Source organism: Cydia splendana, chromosome 15 (genome assembly GCF_910591565.1).
Source record: "Cydia splendana chromosome 15, ilCydSple1.2, whole genome shotgun sequence".
Lineage (NCBI taxonomy): Eukaryota > Metazoa > Arthropoda > Insecta > Lepidoptera > Tortricidae > Cydia > Cydia splendana.
This window is the reverse complement of record NC_085974.1, coordinates 9,708,061-9,734,708: the sequence shown is the minus strand read 5'-3', so window position 1 is coordinate 9,734,708 and position 26,648 is coordinate 9,708,061. Positions and strand designations below refer to the sequence as shown.

The following is a 26,648-nucleotide window of genomic DNA, read 5'->3' as shown; positions in this document are numbered from 1 at the left end:
AAAAGTAAACAAATAATTTGTACATTTTCGGGTAGTTCTAACATCTATTGATTAACCAACCAAATAGAAAACCACTCAGTCACTTATTTTGATCGTGTAATGTTCATCTAACCTCAACTGGCTTAAGAAGCCATTTGAGGGTAGATTTTGTTTTGTTTTAATTACCTAAAGATACAGATTATATGTATGTGTCGTTGGGTGACACAGACATTTTCGCAACTAACGCTAAATGGCATGTTTAAATAATTCCATGAAAACGTTTCAATTTTCTAATTGTCAGCAATTCCTTCGGGACCTGTAATGATGAAATTCAACGCCAACTACGCCCATCGCACCACAGCCATTGGGTAGTAGCAATTCGACAGCATGAAGAGACACACGAGGTATATTTTGTATATTAATTAATAGTGGCATAAATTAGCAATATGTTGGGGTGTTTCTAAATAAAGAAAATAGTTCCGGATTTAAAGTGTCGATTGTTAAACAGATCGACTTAACAAGATATTGCAAATAAACAGCTGATCCTCAAAAAAAACATATTTATATCGGCCAAAATGTATAGAACAGTCTATTTTTTGAAGCCGAACAATATAATTTTTTAGTATCTTCATATTTTCTCGTTTTTATCCTTTTCCGCAGTGCACCTTATTTGATTAAAATCCAGTATTCCCCACAATTTAAAAAAGAAGGGGTTGGGATGCCATATAATTATGGAAGTGTTATCGTTATCGAATATAAATGTTTAATTGAATATTTAATATATTTTTTTTCTTAGAGCTGAAAGCGTTGGAGAAGCTCTGCCTAGTCTGCCTCCTGATTTAGAGAACAATAAAAAACTTGAATCTCCGAAGAAAAAACCAAAAAGAGGGAGAAATAATATAATAAAAGACTACCTTATAGACTACACATCCAACTCAAATCTACATGGCCTCAAGTACATTGGTGAGAAGGAAAGAACATTTGTGGAAAAGTAAGTCTCAGCATCATGCAAATTATATATATGACAACAAACAATTTGAAAGACCATTGTCTTCCCTATTTAACTGACAATCCATAACTTTATTGCAAAATCTTAAACACCAATGCACCGATAGCCAGTTAACACAATCACTGCGACACCGGGCCGAAAGACCTGATACAAAATATGGTTAATTACGAGTTAGGTACATAAATTGCCGGCACTAACGTAATGCTGTAGTGTTCTTAACACAAAGACTTGAATTTAAACTGCCTATTACCATTGTAGGGTGTTCTGGATATTCATGTTCACGTGCTGCGTGGTGCTGTGCGCCGGCCTCATACAGAAGGTGTACATCAAGTGGAATGAGAGCCCTGTCATCGTCAGCTTTGCAGAGAATCCGATGCCTGTTTGGAAGGTAAAGCAATCAAAGCATGCGTACACGTAAGTCATTTCATTAGTAGACCACTTTTCTTCAAAAGGATTTCTCAAATATTTTATTTCTTGAATATTTTTTGCTGTCCTATCCAGATTAATCGGGAAAGACTTTCTTTCTGTGTAACTATTGCATTTCTACTGCTACACTTCGCAAGAAGTAAAGTTAAAAAACAAGTAACATGCCTGAACAAAACCTACTCCGACCATTTTTTTAACCTCCAGTGTGAAGAATGAAAAAAAAGGACAGTACATAGTATTACCACAGTTAAGACTCAAAATATCTCTTTTATAAATAGATACCCTTTCCGGCTGTGACGGTGTGCTTCGAAACAAAAGCCCAGCAATCAAAATATAACTTTACAGAAGTCTATCACTTGTACCTCAACAATACAGGCAATGATACGTCAGGAAATACCACAGAACTCACCGATGAAGAGTAAGTAAATTTACCTAAGTATAAATTTGTAAAAAAAACCGCGTGATCTTTTATTAGAGATAGTTCGACTCAAACGCTTATCTTGAAGACCATTTATTTTTTACCCCCGTTCGATACGGATTTGATGCAAATTAACTCTAATAAGAGATTACATCTCTTCCTTTTCAGGACACATTCTGCTGATATATATTTCTGTGAGATACGTATGTTTGTTTCCCTGAGTTCCTTAACCCTAAGAGGGACAGCAAGATATAATATTATTGATCTTCAAATAAATAACCATTGTAATGTATATTTGGTATTTTAGAAAATTTGTCTTTGAATACGTCTCCATGGTCTGCGATTCACATCTATCACCCACAACTGGAAGGAAATATGGCAGTGGCGCGGACGCAGTCGATAAACTTAAAGAGGTAATGCTCGTGAATCTGTAATAGGTATGGTATACGATTTATAAAATCGTTAAATTAATGAAATTTCGACGGGTGGACTGTCAGCGGCACTGCATGGCGACCCTAAAGCGGTGCTAAATACCTTCTTGGTTTTTAATACCGGTTTGTAAAGTAAGGTATAAATAGTAATAATACAGATCTCATATTTTTATTGTAGATATTTTCGAGTTTTTACTTCGATATTCACTATAACGTTTCGATTTCCAAATAGCATAGATTCTAAATTCTATTCTAAAATACCTACAGCTGTGTCCTTTACTTGGGTACTTACTAAAATTAGTCGACTTTTTGTCCAGGTGTGCCCCAATATTACCGAATCCTTTTTTGGATGCAAATGGGAAAATATAAACAGAGATTATTGTTCAGATCTGTTCTCGCCTATTTTGACTGAGGAAGGAATATGTTACACGTTTAATACACTGGGAGCCGAGGAAATGTTACGATTGGATAAGTAAGTAACACATTACGGGCATCACGGGGTGTTTTTCATATTTTGGTGAGGTGAATATAAAGGGTCATGTCGCGAAAACATTTGGCTCTCCCATAGTATTATCATCTGGCATCTGGCAAAATGCGATGTGACCTGTGTATATTCACCTGGCAAAATATGATTGAGGGTTGAAAAAACAGCCTGTATACTGTCAACAAAATTAATTTTCCCCTAATATTTTTTGTGCAATGTATACAGGGTGGAAAGGCACGACGATCCTTTCCGGAAATGGGAGATAGTTTAGCCTAAGCTATATATTTTCTGCATAGAAACTATGTTAATATGGGAAACCGTTTCTAAATTATGGCCTTTTAAACATCCATGCAAAAAACTACTTTGTTCTAACCCTAACAGGTGACAGGGTCACTGAACTTACTTGTAAATAATCAGTATACGACAGGAAATTATGCTAATTTGTTGCCATCTAACCATTTTTAGGTCTGCTTACAACACGGTAAGAATCGTTACAGGATTTTCGCTTTCTTAGTGGTTCCACTTGTTCAATACTTGAATGAAGTAGTTATTTTATTGCTTAATATTAATAATATTATAAACCACAACATTGTTTACAACGACAGTTCAAATGGTGACATTGACAACCACTCAAAAGTACGCAATCGTTTTATAAATCGCTATGATTTCCTTGACTGATGAAAAGGTTTTAGTTTCTTAACACGTTTCACAAAATTATTTTCGAATAATTGGAAACTATCTAAAATAATAAAAAATTACAAGTAGGTTGTGTTAGATGCACCAAATGAACTTGCAAAAATGAAATACTAAGAATAAATCAAGAATAAATACTTCTTAAATACCAAACTAACAAACCTTCTTGCGTGGTAGGAAATAGACAAGACGTCTGATGTTTGAAATTAAATTTTCATTGAACTTTACTTTAATGTCATATTCTTCAAATAAAAATGCCGTTGTTAGATGCTCGTGGCTATTTAAATTTGTGGGGCTGTGTAAAAGATATGGTGTACCTACCAAACGGAATGTGAAACTGCGACGAAATGAGACAAAGGCTAATTGGTGCTTTCTGCGGAGGAAAAATGACGAAGAGCATACACTATCGCATGTGCATCGACATACTCGGGCACGGGCTGCGGCGGCGTTGTAAGACACGGAGACACATTTGAACACCGTATGTGAAGAGAAGATAGTGTTAAATATTGGCAAAAAGTAATTATCTAAGAAAGTAATAAAATTGTTTGTAATATTTTTGCATTCATTTGATTTATTTGACATTTATGCGCCATTCATACATCATTGCGATTCTGTCAACGATCGGAAAAAAGTGTAAAGTCCCGAGCTTTCCCGACTGAGATCCTTAATCTATAGCCGTGATGTGCACATGCTATTATAGGGTTGTCACCACAGTTAAAAAGTAGTAAATTTGCTATTTTTATTTATTACTCAATTAACGATTCTTACCATTACCAATCGTCTCTGTATCACTTAAACGACCTAATACTTCCGGGAAGGATCGTCGTGCCTTTCCACCCTGTATATCCTCCTGAGTCCCCCTTGTCATTATTGCAGTTTTGAATTTGGAACCTTTTTGTATTCCATTTTAATTCTAAATTCCATTTGGATTAAATCCTTTATAAGGGTCTCAGGAACTCGGGAGGCTATACATATTATTATGTGTTTTCAAGTTTACATCATGATTACGAATACCTACAAGAGGGAAACCCAAATCATACGACGACTTGGAGTTTGGAAAACGGGTACCCTGATGACACGCCGATAGTCACTTATCCTCATAGAGGCTCTGTAAGTACCTACGAGTAACACTACTATACTCTGCATTACTCACATATTAAGCGATACAAAAATACAATTTCATCTAATTGACTTATTGGCACCATGACATCGTATTTTAAAAGTAGGTAGGTACCATCCATCTACTACCCCCGATACACAAACATCTTACAAATTCATTTATGGATCAAAAATGTTCTCTATTTTCAAATTTTAGGGATATGGAGCTAAAGCCGGATTGACATTTATAATAAAAGCTTCAGAAGTAGACCTCGACTACCTTTGCAGAGGTCCAGTACAAGGGTTTAAGGTTTGTATCATTTATAGATATTACATAACTTTCACACTCTTTTATTGAGTTTAGTTTTTATATAAATTTATCTAAACTCTTGGCCGTAACAATCCGGATAGCATGGTATTAACCTGGTTCGTCCTTTTGCTGAGTTGGTTTATCCAACTACCCGCATTTTTGATTAATTCACTTTTACGTTAGAGTTGTTACTCGACTGACACACAACACTCATGAAATGTTAAATAGACATCATGTCAATTCCTAAAACAATTAAATATGTGGGGCAATTACTCGTATTCCGGACTATATCAAGTGCCATCCCATAGTTCAGTGGCTTTTGATTGCATTCTCTATGAGCAATACAAATGCTCGCAAAGATTCCAACCCGATTCTTTATTATGCGAAGTCATAAGAATCTTAATAAGGATTTTTTAATGTTATAGTAATTTTGCAGAAAGAACTAATAAAGAAAGAACTAATAAAATATTAAAGAGCTATAATATCTCTTATTTTCAGTATGCCCCACGTATGTTTTATCATTTGATCCCTTTTACCTGTTGCAATACAGTTCGGCTAGTTCGACAAGCAAGGGGACGGTATACATATATAGGTAGCTTGTTACTAAGTATTTATTTACTTGGTATATATGTACCTACTTACACATACACAAAATTAAATGTAGTGTTTTGTGACTGGCAGTGAGGGTTCGTCTTGCATAGGTAGGTACCTTAAAATTAACCTGTCAATACGGTGAATCTTTGTACATATACCTATCTAAATAGAAAGTAGAAAATGATTGCCTTTTATCAATAAAACATCTGAATCTGTGAACTCGCAACGTGCTTCGGGTACATCTTTGCTAACAGCCATGCTATACTTAGTGTGCTTAATGAATTATGATGATGATATTGATGATGAAGGATTGCTTTGTTTTAGATTCTTCTGCACAATCCAGCAGAGCTGCCGAGGTTGTCAGTGCAGTACTTCAGGGCCCCGTTGTCTCAGGAGGTCGTGGTATCGGTGAAACCTAAAATGATGACGACTTCCGATGGCTTATTGCCTTATAGTCCCAACATGCAAGTATTTAAGCACAACTCTCAGTATATGTATACTTACCTAAGTACCTAATACTTAATTGTCTATTGTGATAGTGTGAACTCTAGCTGTCTGCGCACCACGTGACTGAGTTGGGACAAATGGAAATGCTACTTACCTAGCTTCCCACTTGTGCCCACCCTGGACAGATGAGAATAGTTTCATTTTGTTGAACTCTGCCACACCTTAAACCACAACTTAGTCAACCGTATCAACTTTACTCCATCGTCTATGTATATAGATGTGTTTACTTTCCAGCCGAAAATGCTATTTCCCGAGCGAGCGTTACCTGCGGTACTTCCGCGTGTACACGCAGGCCAACTGCGAGATGGAGTGTCTCAGCAACTTCACCTACGCGCGCTGCGGCTGCGTGCACTTCGGCATGGTTTGTGAGTATAGTAATGATTTATGTATGAATTAGATTATTTCATACGGACTCAACTATAAAAAGCATAAGTATATGAAAGCTTTCTTGCGGTTACCACATACAGGCGCTAATTTTGAGGTACTGGTAAAATACTAGACTAGTCCGTTGCACCACGTAGTCATATTCTACATAATTTTGTAAGAACTATTTACAAGAGCCTGCGTGTATGCTTTTGTTATTTGTCGTTGTTTACTACACCTTTTAAAATTATACTAAGTAAATTTTATTTCTAGACGGTGAGAACATGACAGTATGCAGTGCTGGAAGCATCCAATGTGTGCAAAATGCTCAAAGTAAGTTAAACAAACGGTGTTCCAACAAAGTACCTATGAATGATGATGAAATTTACGTATAAAGCGTCGGTTAGCTGAGCGGGAAGGCTGGCTTCAAAGTTTAAACTCTGGACCGTACCAATAAGCTTCTCGGGTTTTCGGACATGGTTTCCAGTGAAAACAAAAACATGAAGACACCTGCATTTGCATGTATACAAATACAAAGAAGATCTAAAGTTTATTAAGTCCTTAAGCCAGATTACTGGTTCTAGAAACACTTGAATGTTCACCTCTTGGTTACAGAGGAGCTGGTAACAGTAGCCGCCATGAGTAGCCTGGAGAGAAACTCGGCAGACAACAGCAGCGTGATAGACGAAAACGCGCGCGATATCGCCATGCGCTGCATGTGTATGCCGGCGTGCACCTCCATCGAATACGAGGCGGAAACCTCGCAGGCAGACTTTGACTGGAGGGCGATATTCACCAGTTTCAAATCCGATATACCGCCGGAACTAGATGAGTACGTTTTTTGTTAAGATAATTGTAGAGCCCGGCTTTAATCTAAATCTACGTCTATGAGTCAGAGGTGAATGATTCGTTATATTTACAGTGGAAGGTATAAATATGTAGGTCTTTTACCGTCAACACAGGTCACCCTAGAAGCCTTAACTAACTTAGCTAATAACATCATTACGAAAACACATTGCGAAAACAACACTACATACTTACCTAAATACTCCAAAGCTAGTATAGTTATGGGGGTCCCTACTAAATTTTTTGATGGTTGAAAATTTCCCTTGTTAAATTTTAGAGCCGACTATAGCAACCAGCGCATGTATATACAATGCTGTACTAAAGTGGGTTACAGCATTAGTGTTTTAATAAGTGTCTACGCCTTGTGTATTGCATTATTAAAACCGATACTCAACATATTTTAAAGCGAGCAACAGTTTCTTAGCAACAACATTACCCTCTACATAAACAATCAATGCCAAAAATAATCAGTATTGTTATATTGTTACAGTACATACATGACACGTATCTTCATCTTCTTCAAAGAGGCGCAGTTCATCACGTCCCGCCGCTCGGAGCTGTACGGCCCCACGGACTTCCTCGCCAACTGCGGCGGCCTGCTCGGGCTGTTCATGGGCTTCTCCATTCTCAGCGTTGTTGAGATACTCTACTTCCTCAGTTTACGGTAGGCTAAAGTCGTAATAATAAAAGTTAGTACCTACTTCAAGTTAGGATTCTCGATAACATTTAGAGACGAAATTGGCACAATGACTAGGTTGGTTGAGCAAATATAGGTGTAACAGTTAACAGTAGCGATTATCCATGAATAAGATACCTTACAACCAAAGTCGCATTCTAATAAGTAGGTAAGTAGGTATTTGTGAATTTGTCAAGCAAAAGGTACTATACCACATTGTCACTTACCATAAGCACAAAATCTGCTTATATCTTTACAGGAATATTAACCTGTTAGGCTAGGCTGTTAGTTCTTATGGCAAGCAACAATGTGGTACTACGTTTTGCTTGAAAACGACACGTTTAAGCAATAAAAGTATTAATTAAGTCTAAATTTCAGAGTGATAAAGTTCTGAGCATAGTCAAAATGGTCATATCATAAGCCTAAGGGGCCAAATAGTTCAACTTTCAAGAGTGCCTATCTAATGATTTACTAAAACTGTTTGTAGGTAAATCAGATAAATACCTAGAGAATAAATAAGGATTAGTAAATCTACTCAAGGGAATTAAGTTAAAAACCTACACATAAATTATGGTTCCAACTGTCGAACACAAAAAGTTAATGGTTTGTTTCAGTTTGGGCTTAGATAGCTAAAGACATGTTTTTAGGGTTCCGTACCAAAAAGGTACAACGGGAACCCTTATGGTGCGACTCTGTCCGTCCGTCTGTCTGTCAGATTGCTAAATATCTCGAGAACTACTTGAACTATCGATTTTTTTTAATGATTGCATCCTCATTCTACAAAATATTTTTTTCAGGATAATATGCCTGTTTTGGAAAAGGCGAGCTCACAAACGCGTGGCGGATAAACCCATGACCAAACTGGAACATCCTTACATTGACTAGAAGTACTTACTAGGTGACTCACTATTTTGAACCTTCTTAAAATCGTTTGTGCACTGCTACCTACACTGAATTCAAGTTGAATGTTTGAACGAATAAGTATAAATGTATGTAGGTAAGTTGACATGTTTTAGTCCCGTTTATTTAAATACATAAGTACATGAAAATAGTGATAGTTTAAATCGATGCAACGATAATTTTGAAGCACAACGTAAATCGAAACAAAGCAGGCATCTAATCTAAATATTACTTTGATGTTCCATAATTATAATATTACATATATGTATTTTTGTAGCATAATATAGGTATTAAATAAATAAAACATGATTTATTAATTACACATTCTTTTATTTGTTCTAAACCGTGCTAACACCCCGAGATTTCTTCTTTGGCGCGTAGCCGATTCTATTATGGATTTCCTCCTGAGTCTTGGTTCCTGGACAAAGAGGTTTTATCGTGTCTTCCTGCATTTCTGCTGATGAAGAGTTACTGCTGCCCTGATCTCGTCGCATCGTTTCATATTCTTGTAAATCGTCAAGTTTTAAAGTAATTTCCGTCAACGGTCGTCGAATCATGTTTAACTGAGATCTAAAAAAAAACAAGTTGACTTAGGTACACACATACCTACAATAAGTTCAATAATGCTTAAGCTTTGGGTAGGTATTTGACGTTCAATATTAACACCTGCACTGCGTGGGCTATCAAAATCGTTGCAGACTTATCTTGGTCTAACCGAGTGTAATAAAATTATTTCCTTATAATATAAACCTATTCCCTTAAAACTATCGGGATGGCGTTTTATTAAGCGACTATTAAGATACGTTTATATTTCTGACATATGTGGTTGTTAGAAAGAGAGGCAAACAGCGAACTTGTAGCTTTATAAAACGCAAGTCTACCGGTTTGATTGGTAAAATAAAACGGTCCGGTAGTGTAAGCACAGCTTAAGTTTAAAATATATTTATGTATGGCAACACTAATAGTATCATTGTGTTGGTAGCATTGTGTAATGCCGTCTATAATCATGCTATAATCTATGGTTCACAAACACTAGTGAAGTGCATATATGTTTAAATTCTAGTATGTCGATATCGATATATTAATTATTACACATCAATTATTTATTTAAGACCCGTTAGAGAGTAATATGTCTAGCGGACCAAAAATAATCGCACTGTTATCTAGACTACACATTTAAACAATAAAAGTGCAACCTTCATATCCGTACATAATGTCCAGTCAACCTCAGAATCATTACGCTTGACCGCTTGGTTTGTAGGTTCATATCTTACTATGTATATAGTACGATATTAATTTTTATTACGGGAATAAAGTACTACGGCGGTAGACTTAGTTAAGGCAGAAATTATTTTTAATTATTGGAAGCTATTACAATAAGAATATAGCGACACAAATCTACAATAGATAAAAATGGATGAACCAACAAAACAAATTATTATTTAAGAAACGTAATTAAAGAATATAATACTGAACGTAGTCTATAGAATTCGGCACGGAGTCGACACTTCACTTCCCCACACTAATCTCTTCAAATGCGTAATAGTTCGCCATCTTGAATGACGAACTCAGTGACGTCGTTGTAGTTACACGTCAATCGTGCACATATTTCTTTTAATCACGGTTATAACAAGTTTATAATATAAGAAAACTTACCTAGAGTGTTGTTTAATTAATAAAATCTTTACAAATCCCACCAAAATGCTGTATTTAGAAGACTATTTGGAAAGTAAGTTGCCTTTGTTCTTTACGCCCTAAAATGACAGAAGCTTTTCCATTGGTTGGTAGCACTGTTAAGAAAAAAATATGGCTCTGGCGCTGGCGCGCAAAACAAAGTTATTTTAAGTTATTGTTTTATTATTTTTATTTAACTTACCTTATAACATAAGTAACGTAAGCTTAGTTTATACATAACGTTAATTAAATACTTAACGATGGTCTACACAAATAGAAAAGATTCGCAAAGTGCTTTGCAATATAAAATACTTTGGTAATACTATATTACATGATAATGCATTATAGTTATTTTATAATTTTACAGTGATCGAACATCTTCCTCAAGAATTGAGAGATCGATTTACAGAAATGCGTGAAATGGATTTATCCGTCCAAAGTAAGTACATAAATATATTCTTGATCATTTTACCACAATGTCAAAGTCTATGATTTTAACATGGTACATTTTTATTATAGATAGTATGGATACTCTGGAAAAACGGGTTCGGACTTTATTTGGTGGTTGTCGCAGAGGGGAAGTAGACACTGACCAGGCCAACACAGAGTTCTCAGATATAAAGAGAGGTTACAACAAGACTCTTGAAGAAGCTGATGAAAAAGTTGCATTAGCTAACCAGATGTCTGAACTAGTGGACCGTTATTTAAGACGACTAGGTGTGTATAATGTAAATCATACCATATTTAATTTGTAAATCTTAGTATCTTTTAATATGTTGAACACTGCACTTGTACCTTTCCATATTAAAATTGGTCATATGTGTCCGGCACGGCAGCAAAAGGCTTAAAAATGGTTACTAATACCAATTTGAGTTACTTGCAGTGCTGTTACTTCAATATGTTATAATTTTGACCAACAGACACAGAACTGCATAAATTCAAGTGTGAGCTTGAGGCGGACAATAAGGGGATCACAGAACTGTTGGAGAAGAGGTCACTGGAGCTCGACGTCAACACCAACCACACCAGCACATCCAACAACAACCATTACAAGGATAGCAGGTGACTATCAATTAAAGATAACTACTCTTTAGGGTAGGTGATCTTACTCCATAGTAAATTGGTTAGAGTCACACCAAGAAAAGTCTGCAGCGGATTTAATAGCCCACGCAGTGTAAGTGTTATTTATACGTCATAATTTCATAGAAGTTTGACGTCTAAAATGACACCGGCACTGCGTGGGCTATCAAAATCGCTGCAGACTTTTCACGGTCTGAGTTTAGGAGCACTTGCATTGCAGTCAAGTCGAAAAAGTAGGTTATAGTAGGTAGGTCATTGAAATGTTAAGGAATCTAAAGTAGAGACAGAGACTCGTATATTTTCAGGAGGGGCATTTCGTGCAAAAATAACTAACTGTTCAGTCACTGGTTTATCACAAATCATAAACCACTCTACTATGCCTTTGTGTCGTCAAAGTAATATTTAACTTTTTTTTTTGTAGATGTTACACTTTAGGTTTGTTACCTGGTAGTATAAGTGTTTTTGTTCATTAATTTAAGGGTTGGCAAGGAATTGCTAAGACTTTGCTTTATGTTATCAATAATGAAATGGATTTAAATCTTAAAAGATGTATGTGATACTGCAAAAAGAAAAAATATATACTTAATATAAAACTGATAAAAGAGAACACATTGAAGCCTAGGAGTTATGGTGTCTGCGCAAATACAGACACTGGTTTGTTCCAGCCCCGGGCACTGGAGTCCTTGGTCAGGTCTTCTTTCATTTCTTTATCTATCTATTAAGCCCTTTTATTCTGAGTTAGAGTATGTCTCTAAGCTCAGTGTGCCCCTTAGCAAAGGCCTCCTCTAGCTCTTTCCATTGGGGTCTGTTGTGGGCGACTCTTCCCCAGTTCAGGTCCCAATGAGTTTGAGTTCATCCTCCCATCTTGTTCGAGGTCTCCTCTGGCTCCGTGTGCAACCTCTTGGGTACCTATCCGTTACGATCTTGCTCCATTTTTCCTGCCTGTCTCTCAACATGTGGCCAGTCCATCTCATTTCTTTATCACACAAATATATCTGGCAGGTATCGGTTCCGCGAGAAGCGCCGCGACAGCTGGGGCTCGCGCGAGTCGCGCGCCGTGGCGGCCGGCAACTCCCTGTCTCGGACCGACACCGCTATACAAGTACATATATACCATATATAATTATTAAAAATATAATAAAATATGTATGACTTCTATTTTTTAAGTGTTCAAGAACAATATAATAAATATATTTTTTTATATAATAAATATTGTGTTACAGAACGCATTGGGTCGCGATTCGTATTCCTTGGGGCAAGCCACAAACGCTATAGCTGCAGCGGCTAGCCAGGCTATCGCGGCCACGCAACAGGTAATATTATTTTTCTGGTAATATTTATTATATGCTTGGTTACCTAGTTAGTATGTGTGGGTCAAATTTTGGAAGGTATATTAAAAGCACTGCCTGACAATTGAGATGAGATTGAGATGCCTATGAAAGACTATTGACGCAACTTTGATGATGATGCTTTTCCTGACCGATTTCGGCCCCAGCGACTGTGTGCTCTGGACTAGGCAATTTTTAGCTCGTATTATTAGAGTGTAGCTGATCCACTCTCTGATGCGCTCTTAGGTGGCTCACGTACCCTATCTTCTTGCTAAATACTCGAGCGCATTTTGGGCACGTCAGCACACCACCTACATAGTTGTAGGAAATTGAGGTTGGCGGCCGAGCCTTAAGCTCATCACGTTTTTTGTCGAGCTCACTGCGGCGTTCCGTCTCAAAAATGTTAACTCTATCATTAATGAGGCGCCGCCATTCGGGCCGCTGCGCTGCCTTCCGCTCCCAGTCAGAGGGCTCTAGTTGGCATCTCTTCATATGTCTTTTCAGAACATCCTTATATCGTAAGTACTGGCCACCGCTTTTACGCTTACCATTCTGGAGTTCTGAAAAGAAGATACGCTTCGCCACTCTGTCTTCTGACATCCGAGACACGTGCCCACACCACCGCAGCTGCCGCCTCATCAGATCAGATACACCTCAATGCCTCCGACATTTGCGCGCCTCAGGACGTTTGTGTTTCTGACCCGGTCCGTCCATTTGATATTCATAATATCTCGGAGGCATTTAAGGTGGAATCTGTCAAGTGTACGTATATGCTTACGGTAAAGGACCCATGTCTCAGATGCGTACAGCAGGTTCGGCAGCACCGTCATAGGAACTAACTGTTCAAACATCGTAAACTCGATAACTTTGGGTTTGTGAGAATAGTTTCGATAGTAGGAGCTTGTCATAAAAAAAACGTACGAAGCAGCGGGGCCGGCGGCCACGCTCGCCCCGCTGCCCGCCTGCGTCGAGTCCGCGGCTTTAAGACATTCACCGGTGAGCTACGGTCGTAGCCGATAACATGGGTTTCCCTGTATGTAGCTCTTTTTAGAGACAAAACGACAACGTGTCGTGATTAGGTCTGAATGGGTTAAGATATGTAAGCTAAGACAAAATAAATTTGATGTAGATGGCGCCATACCGATCCATAAATTATTTTGTTTTATTCATTTAGAGATCTAACAGCTATGACATTAACATAGTGGTAACTCTGTAAAAAGTTGAGTTTGACAATCCAGTGTGTACAAAACATATATTACAGATGCAGCAAGGGCGGCGCACGGCCGCCATGAAGAGCACGTACGAGGCGGTGGCCGGCGAGCTGCACGCGCACGCCGCGCACGCGCTGCACGACCACCACTCCCTCCACGCCGGTAGGTTGCTGAACTGTAGATACTGGCTGTTACTGTAGTAGTAGCAGACACTGCATGAAGAGCGGTGTAGCTGCACGACCACCACTCCCTCCACGCCGGTAGGTTGCTGAACTGTAGATACTGGCTGTTACTGTAGTAGTAACAGACACTGCATGAAGAGCACGGACGAAGCGGTGTAGCTGCACGACCACCACTCCCTCCACGCCGGTAGGTTGCTGAACTGTAGATACTGGCTGTTACTGTAGTAGTAGCAGACACTGCATGAAGAGCACGGACGAAGCGGTGTAGCTGCACGACCACCACTCCCTCCACGCCGGTAGGTTGCTGAACTGTAGATACTGGCTGTTACTGTAGTAGTAGCAGACACTGCATGAAGAGCGGTGTAGCTGCACGACCACCACTCCCTCCACGCCGGTAGGTTGCTGTACTGTAGATACTGGCTGCTACTGTAGTAGTAGCAGACACTGCATGAAGAGCACGGACGAGGCGGTGTAGCTGCACGACCACCACTCCCTCCACGCCGGTAGGTTGCTGAACTGTAGATACTGGCTGTTACTGTAGTAGTAGCAGACACTGCATGAAGAGCGGTGTAGCTGCACGACCACCACTCCCTCCACGCCGGTAGGTTGCTGTACTGTAGATACTGGCTGCTACTGTAGTAGTAGCAGACACTGCATGAAGAGCACGGTGTAGCTGCACGACCACCACTCCCTCCACGCCGGTAGGTTGCTGTACTGCACATACTGGCTGCTACTGTAGTAGTAGCAGACACGTACGGACGAAGCGGTGTAGCTGCACGACCACCACTCCCTCCACGCCGGTAGGTTGCTGAACTGTAGATACTGGCTGTTACTGTAGTAGTAGCAGACACTGCATGAAGAGCACGGACGAGGCGGTGTAGCTGCACGACCACCACTCCCTCCACGCCGGTAGGTTGCTGAACTGTAGATACTGGCTGTTACTGTAGTAGTAGCAGACACTGCATGAAGAGCACGGACGAAGCGGTGTAGCTGCACGACCACCACTCCCTCCACGCCGGTAGGTTGCTGAACTGTAGATACTGGCTGTTACTGTAGTAGTAGCAGACACTGCATGAAGAGCACGGACGAAGCGGTGTAGCTGCACGACCACCACTCCCTCCACGCCGGTAGGTTGCTGTACTGTAGATACTGGCTGCTACTGTAGTAGTAGCAGACACTGCATGAAGAGCACGGTGTAGCTGCACGACCACCACTCCCTCCACGCCGGTAGGTTGCTGTACTGCACATACTGGCTGCTACTGTAGTAGTAGCAGACACGTACGGACGAAGCGGTGTAGCTGCACGACCACCACTCCCTCCACGCCGGTAGGTTGCTGAACTGTAGATACTGGCTGCTACTGTAGTAGTAGCAGACACGTACGGACGAAGCGGTGTAGCTGCACGACCACCACTCCCTCCACGCCGGTAGGTTGCTGTACTGTAGATACTGGCTGTTACTGTAGTAGTAGCAGACACTGCATGAAGAGCACGGACGAGGCGGTGTAGCTGCACGACCACCACTCCCTCCACGCCGGTAGGTTGCTGTACTGTAGATACTGGCTGTTACTGTAGTAGTAGCAGACACTGCATGAAGAGCACGGACGAGGCGGTGTAGCTGCACGACCACCACTCCCTCCACGCCGGTAGGTTGCTGTACTGTAGATACTGGCTGTTACTGTAGTAGTAGCAGACACTGCATGAAGAGCACGGACGAGGCGGTGTAGCTGCACGACCACCACTCTCTCCACGCCGGTAGGTTGCTGTACTGTAGATACTGGGTGCTACTGTAGTAGTAGCAGACACTGCATGAAGAGCACGGACGAAGCGGTGTAGCTGCACGACCACCACTCCCTCCACGCCGGTAGGTTGCTGTACTGTAGATACTGGCTGTTACTGTAGTAGTAGCAGACACTGCATGAAGAGCACGGACGAAGCGGTGTAGCTGCACGACCACCACTCCCTCCACGCCGGTAGGTTGCTGTACTGTAGATACTGGCTGCTACTGTAGTAGTAGCAGACTGCATGAAGAGCACGGACGAGGCGGTGTAGCTGCACGACCACCACTCCCTCCACGCCGGTAGGTTGCTGTACAGTAGATACTGGCTGCTACTGTAGTAGTAGCAGACTGCATGAAGAGCACGTACGAGGCGGTGTAGCTGCACGACCACCACTCCCTCCACGCCGGTATGTTGCTGTTGCTTCTACCCCATAGACAACACAGACATGGAGTTATGAAGCGTTTACAAGCAGCACGAGCCCACCACATAGGTCCAATTTTAATTGTTACGATTTTAGCTGCCCAGGTAGAACCCTAAATATTAAGCTAATCTCAAGAACTGTCTTGTGCGATAAGCATATTGATTTTTCCTTTTTTTATTGAGGGACGTACAGTTTATATCTATACGATTGTTGCAGGTCACAGCGCGGCGCACGCGCACTCCAGCGCCGGCGCCGGCGCTTCCAACAAACGACACAAGCAAAAGTTAGTACTACAGCTAAGCAGCCTACAACTTCGGGAGTTTGGGTGTACCTACTCAATTTCCTTAGGGTGGTATTCCACCTGCCCTCATGTGTATTTGCGTCTCACATTTTGTTTAATGAGAGAGTGAGACGCAATGACACTGGACAAAGAAATGAGACAGGTGGAGTACCAACATTAGAACATTTTGCTTTTAGAACATATTTGACGATCCTTGGAAACTTCCCTCTATCCGTTTTGTTATTTCACGTCGGTTCTTTGCAGTAAGACAATGCCAAAGGACTGTGAAATTGAAATATGCTCGACGATCGAGATGGCCAAGAAAACCAACTTAAAATGCTGAGATTATATATCACAAATGCTCAAATACACCTACTTTGGAGTTACTACTTGGAATTAAATGAACAAACCTTACTTTATACCTGCAAATTTACCTCTAACTAAATTGCTGTAAAATACCGAATTTACAAAGAATAAATACTGACATGAATCACCGTTACCGTTACAGGAAAAGCTACAGTACGATGGCGCCCGCGGCGGCGTCCGCGGCGCACGCGCAGCACACGCTCGCGCCCGCCGCCAGCCGCTCCTCCTCGCCCACGCAAGTGTACGTACACTACACTTGCACCAGCTTCTTAGCTTACAATACTAACCCCAACACTTACCCCCTTAGGCCCACTTACACCATTCCACTAACGCGGGGTTAACCGGTTAAACCTGGCGTTACCATGGTTACCAGTACAATTTGACACTAGGTTAACGGTTTAACCGCTTAATCCCGGGTTAGTGGAATGGTGCAAGTGGGCCTTATTCATAAACGTCTACTAAAGTTGAAAAGCCGATAATAATCGTTTGTCCCTTTCCGACGTATTGGAATGATGAAAAGGGACAAACATTTATTATCGGCTTGTCAACTTTAGTCGACGTTTATGAATAGGGGGGGGGGTAAGTATCTATTTTAGTATATACTTGCGTTTAGTAGCAAATGTTGTATGAACTCGCACTAAGCATAAATCAATGTGTAAGCAGGGCCCAACTTTAGGTGGACATACTCGTACAGTCAACAACAGAGCTATGAATACAGGCAAAGTGCCAAAAATATGTATACACGACCTTAATGTACAGGCAATAAAGTACTGTATACATATTTTTGACACTTTGCCTGTATTCATAGCTCTGTTGTTGACTGTACACGTACTCGTTCTCGGTGTACAGTCAGCTGCAGAACTTGCTAAGCGGGCGAGGTGTTGAAAATTACCTTGACGCGCTCTTATTGTCTTAACAATAAAGTCACGTCAAGATCATTTTGAACACCTCGCCCGCTTAGCAACTATTGCTGCTGACTGTACATAGTAGGTCCTAAGGCTAAAGCCGCTAAGGCGTTACTTTCATTAGTGAAAACCCGACTGTACAAGCAGAGACTTTTTAAAATTAACTTTATGACTTGTTTCAGAATGAACAATGTTGTGAACAGCGTAGCGATCGAGGAGCCTATGGAGGAAGAATGGACCTACGATCCCAACGAGCCTCGCTACTGCATCTGCAACCAGGTCTCCTACGGGGACATGGTTGCCTGCGATAATCAAGACGTAAGACATTTCTACTTTCTAGCCCCCTTGCAATCTTTTAAACCCACTTTAACATATTCACTGGACACGCCAGATGTGTTCATTTTGTATTGGAAATGGGGTGCTTGGCACTGAAAGTGTTAACTGACTTCAAAAATAGGAGGATCTCAGTTGCTTGTAGTTCAATTGTCCCAATGTCATGCAGTTTTACGGGGGCTGCCGCTCTTGTTATCTAAAAGAGAGAAAAAAGCATTGATTTTAAGTCTACACTAGTTAACTTTTCTGGAACTACACAACATTTTCTAACATATGTAAGCCTGTAAAACCAAAGAAACGTAATTTACAGTAAAACTAAGCGGAAAAGCGTATTAAACGTTTTAGGGCCAGTTGCACCAACCCCAATTAACAGACTGATCAACGTCAAGCAGCAGAGAACTATGAAACTTTCCATACAATAAAATTTAGCGAACCCTAAAACGGTGACAGACGGTTTGGTGCAACCGACCCTTCAGTTAGGAAGAACAACGGAGTTGCTATGGGTGATCGACCCTCTCGCGATCATACTTTATTCCAATAGCCTGACAATTGATTTGTTTCAGTGTCCCTATGAATGGTTCCACTACCCATGTGTGGGCATCACGGCTCCGCCGAAAGGCAAGTGGTACTGCCCGCAATGCCAAACCAACATGCGACGCAACAGAGCACACCGCAAGAACTAAATAAACACTATACAAATATTCCATGCTTTGATCGTACTTGTGTCTGTAATCATGGTTACATCCAATAAATGTTCACTATTAATATTTTTTTTATTCATCTCAATATTGAACTTCAATTAACCCTTAAATGCATAGTGTTGCCAAATGTCTACAAAACATTAGACAGCTCACAGATAAAAAAAAAGGCTTACGTTCTTTAACGCACTTTTATACCAAACGTCGAGTAGTAGGGTGATGATTTAAGGGTTAAATTTACGCTATATTTTTAATGTATAAAAATTACATTCGTTTTAAGACGAAAAGTCGGAAAATCCAGAAGTTGATAATTTTTAGTAAGTATGTGATTTTGAACGGTGTTTTCGGGGTTTGTAATTAAACTTTATCATAGGTATATCACAAATAGTGTAAGTACCTTTCTAATGGTAGTAAAAAAATTCATATATCTAATACTGAAAATTACATATTTACATAAATATGATTTAGCCAATTCAACTTTTAACACTGATTTCGCAGTGAAAATCGAAGCTATATTTTTTTTTTACTATTTTTCCTAGAATCGGCATACAATTATGTGATACATATATTAATTTCGGGCAAAAAGAAAAAAATCATGCATTTAAGGGTTAATTGGTTTATGTAGATGCTACCCCTTCTTGCTATAGTAAATAGTTTGAACACTGTGAGCCTTATACTGAAAGCATAGATTTCTTGAGTGTGAGTCAATTATATGATAAAGTTACTAGAGTATTCTACCACCAAGGGCCGATTGCATAACAAACTACAACTAATATTACAAGCGGAACTCCTTTTCTAATTTCACTTATTAAATAAGGAGTTCCGCTTGTAATATTAGTTGTAGTTTGTTATGCAATCGGCCCCTGGTTATGGTTATATTTATTTACCCCCTTATTCATAAACGTGCTACAAACCTCAATTACTTAGCTAATAATCGTTTGTACTTATCTGTCATTTCGACTTGTGTAGATTTTTGTAAGAAAGGGATAAAAAATAAACTGAATCAGGCCCGTATAGTTTTATGCATATGGTTAAATAATTGTGTACAACAGATTTATTGGTAAAACATAGCTTAACCACCAGTCAAAAATACTACTGTTTCTACTCCAAATGTTATCATTTAAATCGACAATTCCCACTGGGTGCACTGAATTCTCTTGCTCTGTTTGGGTTCCCACGGCATTTGACTTTATGTTGTTCCTTCTTGTATATAACATCCAATACTTCAGGACTAATGTCTTCGAAACCTGAGACATGTTTAAACAGGGCCTCTGTTGACATGACCTTAACATTCTTGCTTTTAAAAAACTGTAATAAAATAAAATGCATTTATAATTATGTTCATTTTAAACTCATTTATTCAGAAGAGATGCTTAATTATATATATCTCCTGTCTGCCTGTTTATAATCATAAATATATAATATATATATATATATATATATATATATATATATATATATAAAATATAATATATATATATATATATATATATATGTATATATATATTATCTCTATTACGCGTAATTATAATGCTGGTGCGCCCATGATGCCAGCAGGCAATGACACCGTGCGAGCAGGACAGCAATATAATTATTCGCATGCAATAGAGGAACTTTTAAAATTCTTCAGTTATTGACAACTTCATACTTACTTTTGTAACAAAATAGCAATCTTTTATCAATTTTTTAGGAGCAGCTGGATCATGTGTCTCTACAGAATGTGACCATCCTACATAATATGGGTTGCCACGCCAAATCAAAATATTTTCAGCACATAATTTTCCATGTATAGACTGAAATCTGTAAAAGCCTTTCAGACCTGCTACTATTTTATGGTAAATATCTTCACAAAGATCTGCGGGATAGCTAACGAAATGATGAGCAGGTTCATTGCTTGATCCAACCATGCTCATAACTAAAATATTATTGTGGTAACACACAGGGTAAGGAACAGCATGTATCAAACAACGGCTTCTTAAGATGCTCATATTTTCAAATTCTCTCTTAGTTCGCTTATATATAGCTTTGTTTAAATTTTCATCATGGCTCAATTTGTATATCTTGACAGCTTTAAAAAATGATTGACAAAAAGAAGACATGAAGTGTTTAATATTAGTGTAACCAGCAGAAATAACAATAGAGCTTGTACCTTTCCCAACCACATCATGATATGGTCCTAAGGAACGCACATCTATTAGCTTCTCTAACAGAAGAGTTGTAGACTTATCCAATTTGTAATATGACGAGGGCAATTTTCTTTCCTCTTTCTCCTTTGAAACTATTTTTCTATAGGTATAATTCTTTTGCTCATCATATGTTACGGCCTTAAGACATTTTTGTCTTGGATTATTGAACTTAATGATAGGTTCAAATTGTTCCCAGTCTGAATCGTCTATGGTTTCTGTATCAGTTTCCTCTTCATCATGCATTGTATGAGTACCTTCTGCATCACATATATTTTCTCTTTCAGTTCTATACTGCACAATGCTTGCAAAATTAGCATCACTACTACAAACAGGATCCATGTTTTCCTGTGGCCTTATCTTTGGGAACAACTCAATATTTGTGCAAAAAAAACCTGCAGGCTCTTCAAGAAATCCAATTATTCGTCATCACAGGTGTATATATTTCTAATGCAACAGATTAAGTGGACGATCTACTAACTCAGTCACTCACTGTTATAAATCAAATACACTTATGTTAGTCACTCCTAACTCTCCTTAGCTTCGTACGTTGTAACTGCGTTGTAAATATATATTTACGTTAATTAAACTCGAGCTGTGCTATATAGTGTACAGTAAATATCCAAGACTGTTCCAAACCAACTTTATGTTCAACTTATAAATAAAAACAAATTAAAAGTGGGTTTTCTCGTGCGCCTATTTCACAATATTATACATAGAAGTTTTTCCTGTTGCAAAAAGTTTTACAATATAGGGGTCATCCATTAATTACGTCACACGAATTTCTAGGTTTTTTTACCCCTCCACCCCTCCTTGTCACACTTGGTCACATTTGGCAAACCCCTCCCCCCTGGTGTGACGTCACATTTCTTCAACGAAATCGGCAAATATTTATTTAATATTTTATCAAAATATTATTGATAAAAGATATATTAGTAATTTTATAACCCAAAACTGATTAAGAAATAAAATTAAACGAATAAAAACGATTATAGTTTCAAAACCTTGTTATTTAAATGATAATTAGCGTATAAAATAATTTAAATACATTATCGGTTACTGATGAAGTTAAAGTGACGTCACAAAGTTTATGACTCCCCCCTCCCCCTTGTCACAACATGTCACATTTTCTTGACCCCCTCCCTACTCTAAACGTACTTAATCTTCTATGTGTGCGTTGGCCTCCGGGAAAAAGTTGCGAGTAATAAAAATAAAAACATTTTTCTACAGCAACATTGCTCCCAACTCTGTAGGGCTACCGCCAATACCGAAAATCGTCAATTTCGGGCATTTTTCTCTGTCACTCTAATTACGCCTTCATTGGAGTAAAAGAGTAAGATCCCCGCAATTTGCGAATTTCGGTTTTCGCGGTAGCCCCTCTGATTTAAATTATCACGAATTTTATACAATATTAATCATAAAACGGGACTTAAAACGCTTAAAACTTAATTACATGCGATTAAGTTTTATAATGAATATTTGCTTCCAACTGTCTTTATCAATGTTCATAAAATATATGGAGGGTAGGTACGTCTACCCACCATAATAAAAAAATATATTTGTCAATGACTCTGTCCAACTGCTGTGGTTAAAGTTCATAACGAAAATTTTATTTATTAACTCTTTAAATAATACATACAACGTGTACCGCTACGTACCACTTAAGACTGTAAGTCTGTACCTACATGGATTACAGCAATGCACATAGAAAATGTGCTAAATGCGGAGCAACGGCTGTTGAAGCAGCCAGAGTGAAATTTACAACTTTAGTGGGTTCAGAAGGAACCGAGTCATAACGCATCTGGAAAGCGTATTAATTAACCGTGAAGAAATGTATGAATACAAGTTGGAAATCTGTGTAAAATGCCGTATGTAAAGTGTAGTGTATCTGTGTGTAAAGTGTAATAGGTAGGCATGCCTAATGTTATTTGTATAAAAGGTACTGAAAACTTTGTGAATGCGCTTTATTAATGTCTATTTTTTTATTAAGTTGCCAGTTGCCAGTTTTCAGTGTATATTTTTATATGTAAAACATTTTTTAATAAATAATATATATAATGTTATAAACATAAACATGCCTTTTATTTAAATCAATTGATAATACCACAAACAAGGGGTAATATTTGCATCTTGCATATATTTCGTGATATGAAGATAACAAATATGTTTATCAACAGAATTACTACCTACCAATACCCGCCAGGCTAAACCGGTTGTCAACTTTAGTTCCATTGGTACACAAAGACGGCGCCACTAGTATAAACGTATAAACGGTTGGGGACATTTTTTTGTATGGAGTTACCGTTCTTCTCCTAGTGAGTATTATATTCTTTGATACAGCCCCCTATTACTTTACCCAGCTAGAATCGTGTTAAATTAAACATAAAAAAAATATCACTTGCTCTTGCTTGATATTGCTGAGATAGCAATATCACTTGCTCCCTCTAAGGCATAAATCCGTCCCCCAGACTGGCCCACGCTGGCCCATTGTGTACAGGGGTCTTAATACTTCGACCGGCCAACCCCATTAGCGTTTGCGTCCGCACGGCCTGATTTGATCGGAAAACTTAATTAGATTGGCGAAAAATTGTCCCCGTCTGGACACGCCTTAATAAAATGTAATATATCTGCATGTTGCAAGTTCCAGTATTTTTTTTATAAAAGTAACAAAATAATTACTCAAAACTCTTTCTTATTTCAATAACAATATGGTTGAAATTGTTAATGTATACAACTTATATTTCTGCGCTTTGAAGTCTATTTTGACGTTTTCGGCGTTTTCCTTTCATTGAGTTTTGGAATGGTTTCTTTTGGGTTACGAACGGGCGGCATTTTTTCTAGCAATTTCGTGCGAGATATTTCAAGAAGCAATTATTGATTACAATAAACTGCAGTAAAGATCTGTCCCGGTAACTAACAACTTTATTAAGGGAACATTAGGTGAAGAAATTGTCTTTAGATAAGCTGTAGGATTGGCTGTAGGTCATCATTCCACAATGTCAGCGAAAATAACCGAGGTACGCATGTTTTCTAATAAACACACATTTTTCGTCATCGTTTTTATTATTTAAAAATCAAAACTAAAAAATAATAATAAAGAATAAGATACATTTAAAGACTTTATAAATCGCAATATAAACTGACTAAATATTTTCATTGTTTTACTACAGTTGAAGAGCGACATCGAAGAGCTAAATGATTTGCTGAAGCTTGCAAAACGCAAAAAAGTACAAGATGTACTGTCGCTCGAAATCCGGAAACTGGAAACTGAGTTGATCAGCTTGAAAGATAAAGAGAGCGAGAAGGCTGCTGCGGCAGCTGCTGATTCTGCTCCTACCACTTCTAACGCACCGTCTGGTTCACAGAAACGTTATCAAATTAAATTAAATGGATATGGTAAGTAAATAGTTTCAAGTAGTTTTTGTAGCTGCTTAACAACTTCATGTCATTATTCAACCTTAAATCACATCAAGTGCATTATCCTAAATAAGTAGAAAGGTACAGGTGTAGGTACCCACATTTTTGTATAAATGTGTATACCTACAGGTTCTAACATTATTCTTTGTAGGGTCAATTAAAAATTGTACCTTCAGATACTTGTCAATGTTTCAGGGTTCAAATTATTCGCTACCTAGTTTGAGCTTGAACAACAGTTTTCTGCTTTATTTATTATTATTTGTAAAAGTGATAGTCAATTGTAATAACTGATAATGCCTGTACCGATGTAGTGCATAATTATTTTCCTTCATATTTTCACAGAAGTGTCTTGCTATTTCAGCCAGTCACGGTCCAAAAAGTACTGAGGTTGACTGAAGTACACAGCTCTTTGAATATGACAACATCATGTTAAACTACTTTTATTTTAAAATATAAAGTAATTATGTGTTTTAAAATATGACAACATCAAGTTAAACTACTTTTATTTTAAAATATGACAACACCAAGTTAAACTACTTTTATGTTTGGCTTCCAGGTTGGGATCAATCTGAAAAGTATGTCAAAGTATTTGTGACCTTGAAAAATGTCCAGAACGTCCCGAAAGAGCAGGTGTACTGCAAGCTGACGGAGCACTCCATGGAGCTGCATGTGGACAACCTGGAGAACAAGGACTATGTGCTGGTGATCAACAAGCTGCTGGAGCCTATTGTTGTGGAAGACAGCCATTGGAAACAGAAAACAGGTTTGTAATGAAATAAATGAAACTGGAGCATTGTGAGGTACCTAGCCTAGAGATATTTAAAGAAAAATCTTGATGCTTTACTATACTATTGCACTGTTTCATTTTTAAGTTTTGATTGTATCATTTCATTGCCCCAGAGAGACTGGCAAGGAATTTTATCAACATATTCTGTACTGCACTAAATGAATTACTGATATTCAAAATTAGGTATGATCAATGAGGGTTTGTAAGTGGATATATGTTTTGTGGTGTTTTTTTAATGTTAATATTTAGATTGAAGATCACTGTCACTGAATAATGTACAGAGCAACTAATCTAAATTAATAAATATATGTTGGTCGCCTAAGTAGCAGTAATTATGAAGGTGAGCATCTTTTAAACCAAAGTTTGTAGGTTTGAATCCTGGCTAATACCTAGTAGCAATGAGTTTTCTAGATTTCTGTATGCTAAACAACTACACTGTGGCATACTCTTGGGCTTAGATTACTCAACAGTGCCCTGGTTCTCTTAGTGGGCTATGCCTAAAGCTAGGTAGGGAGATGATGTTGATGGTCTTAAGTATCTTAACTAATGAATGTTCTATTTTATTTTAGACATGGTGGTGATCTTCCTTGCAAAGGCTCAACCAAACGTAAAATGGTCACACATGACCAGCCTTGAGAAGAAAGCTGATGACCAACACAAGAACCGCTTCAAGACTGATGACATGATGGACAAGAAGGATCCACAGGAATCCATCATGAGTTTGATGAAAAACATGTAAGTTTATCTAATGCTCTTATAATGATACCTACTTTTTATCACACTTATTGCTTGTAAATGGTGTTGTTTACACATAGGCGATGTGGTCCGTAAATCCTAAATTTTGACCTGAGTAGGACTGTAAATGTACATCCGATATTAGGCAGAAGTTTTATTTTTTCCTCACCAGTGTGAAGAAGTGTAAAATCTAAGACTGGTATCTTTGGTAAAGGTTATTATTAACTTTCCCATACTCAAATTCCTATACACAAAGCAGATATTTGTAATTCATGATTTTTATTTATTGTTTTCAGGTACGAAACTGGCGATGATGAAATGAAGAGAATGATTTCCAAAGCTTGGTATGAAGGACAACAGAAGAAAAAGACAGGTATAGATTCAATGGAACTGTAGATCTCCAAGCAATATGATCGTTTTTAATTTCGATTTAGTTTTAAGGTTAATTAATAAAATCAATAATTAATAATTTCTAGATAATCTGCCGTTTTTTTGAGATTATCACCACTACAACCCTTATATTTTTCTTTCTCAGG

At 38.5% G+C, this 26,648-nt stretch overlaps 3 protein-coding genes and 1 long non-coding RNA gene across 5 annotated transcripts; all 4 read left to right on the top strand.

Annotated features, from left to right (window-relative positions):
- Nucleotides 1–213: 213 nt before the first annotated feature.
- LOC134797617 (pickpocket protein 28-like) lies at nucleotides 214–8,863 on the top strand. The gene is made up of 14 exons (XM_063769932.1): nucleotides 214–383; nucleotides 776–970; nucleotides 1,247–1,376; nucleotides 1,693–1,832; nucleotides 2,140–2,245; nucleotides 2,581–2,735; nucleotides 4,433–4,550; nucleotides 4,756–4,848; nucleotides 5,767–5,906; nucleotides 6,184–6,314; nucleotides 6,586–6,645; nucleotides 6,928–7,144; nucleotides 7,649–7,822; nucleotides 8,632–8,863. Exons 1-14 carry the CDS (start codon nucleotides 367–369, stop codon nucleotides 8,717–8,719), a joined length of 1,764 nt encoding a protein of 587 aa, XP_063626002.1. The 5' UTR covers nucleotides 214–366; the 3' UTR covers nucleotides 8,720–8,863.
- Nucleotides 8,864–10,260: 1,397 nt separating this feature from the next.
- Nucleotides 10,261–19,058, top strand: LOC134797611 (inhibitor of growth protein 3). Of its 2 annotated transcripts, none has more exons than XM_063769925.1 (11): nucleotides 10,261–10,463; nucleotides 10,776–10,851; nucleotides 10,932–11,125; nucleotides 11,329–11,470; nucleotides 12,491–12,590; nucleotides 12,712–12,801; nucleotides 14,078–14,189; nucleotides 16,625–16,691; nucleotides 17,197–17,295; nucleotides 18,142–18,277; nucleotides 18,856–19,058. In XM_063769925.1, exons 1-11 carry the CDS (start codon nucleotides 10,436–10,438, stop codon nucleotides 18,973–18,975), a joined length of 1,164 nt encoding a protein of 387 aa, XP_063625995.1. In that variant the 5' UTR covers nucleotides 10,261–10,435; the 3' UTR covers nucleotides 18,976–19,058. The 2 variants fall into 2 exon arrangements, with proteins under 2 accessions (XP_063625995.1, XP_063625994.1); XM_063769924.1 differs by having other exon boundaries at nucleotides 10,262–10,463; nucleotides 10,776–10,847; nucleotides 10,928–11,125.
- Nucleotides 19,059–22,556: 3,498 nt separating this feature from the next.
- Nucleotides 22,557–23,246, top strand: LOC134797258 (uncharacterized). Its single transcript, XR_010145061.1, has 2 exons — nucleotides 22,557–23,018; nucleotides 23,052–23,246. It is a non-coding gene; the product is annotated as an uncharacterized LOC134797258 (long non-coding RNA).
- A 750-nt stretch (nucleotides 23,247–23,996) lies between these two features.
- Nucleotides 23,997–26,588, top strand: LOC134797548 (calcyclin-binding protein). The gene is made up of 5 exons (XM_063769836.1): nucleotides 23,997–24,190; nucleotides 24,344–24,569; nucleotides 25,147–25,353; nucleotides 25,947–26,112; nucleotides 26,409–26,588. Exons 1-5 carry the CDS (start codon nucleotides 24,170–24,172, stop codon nucleotides 26,506–26,508), a joined length of 720 nt encoding a protein of 239 aa, XP_063625906.1. The 5' UTR covers nucleotides 23,997–24,169; the 3' UTR covers nucleotides 26,509–26,588.
- Nucleotides 26,589–26,648: the final 60 nt, after the last annotated feature.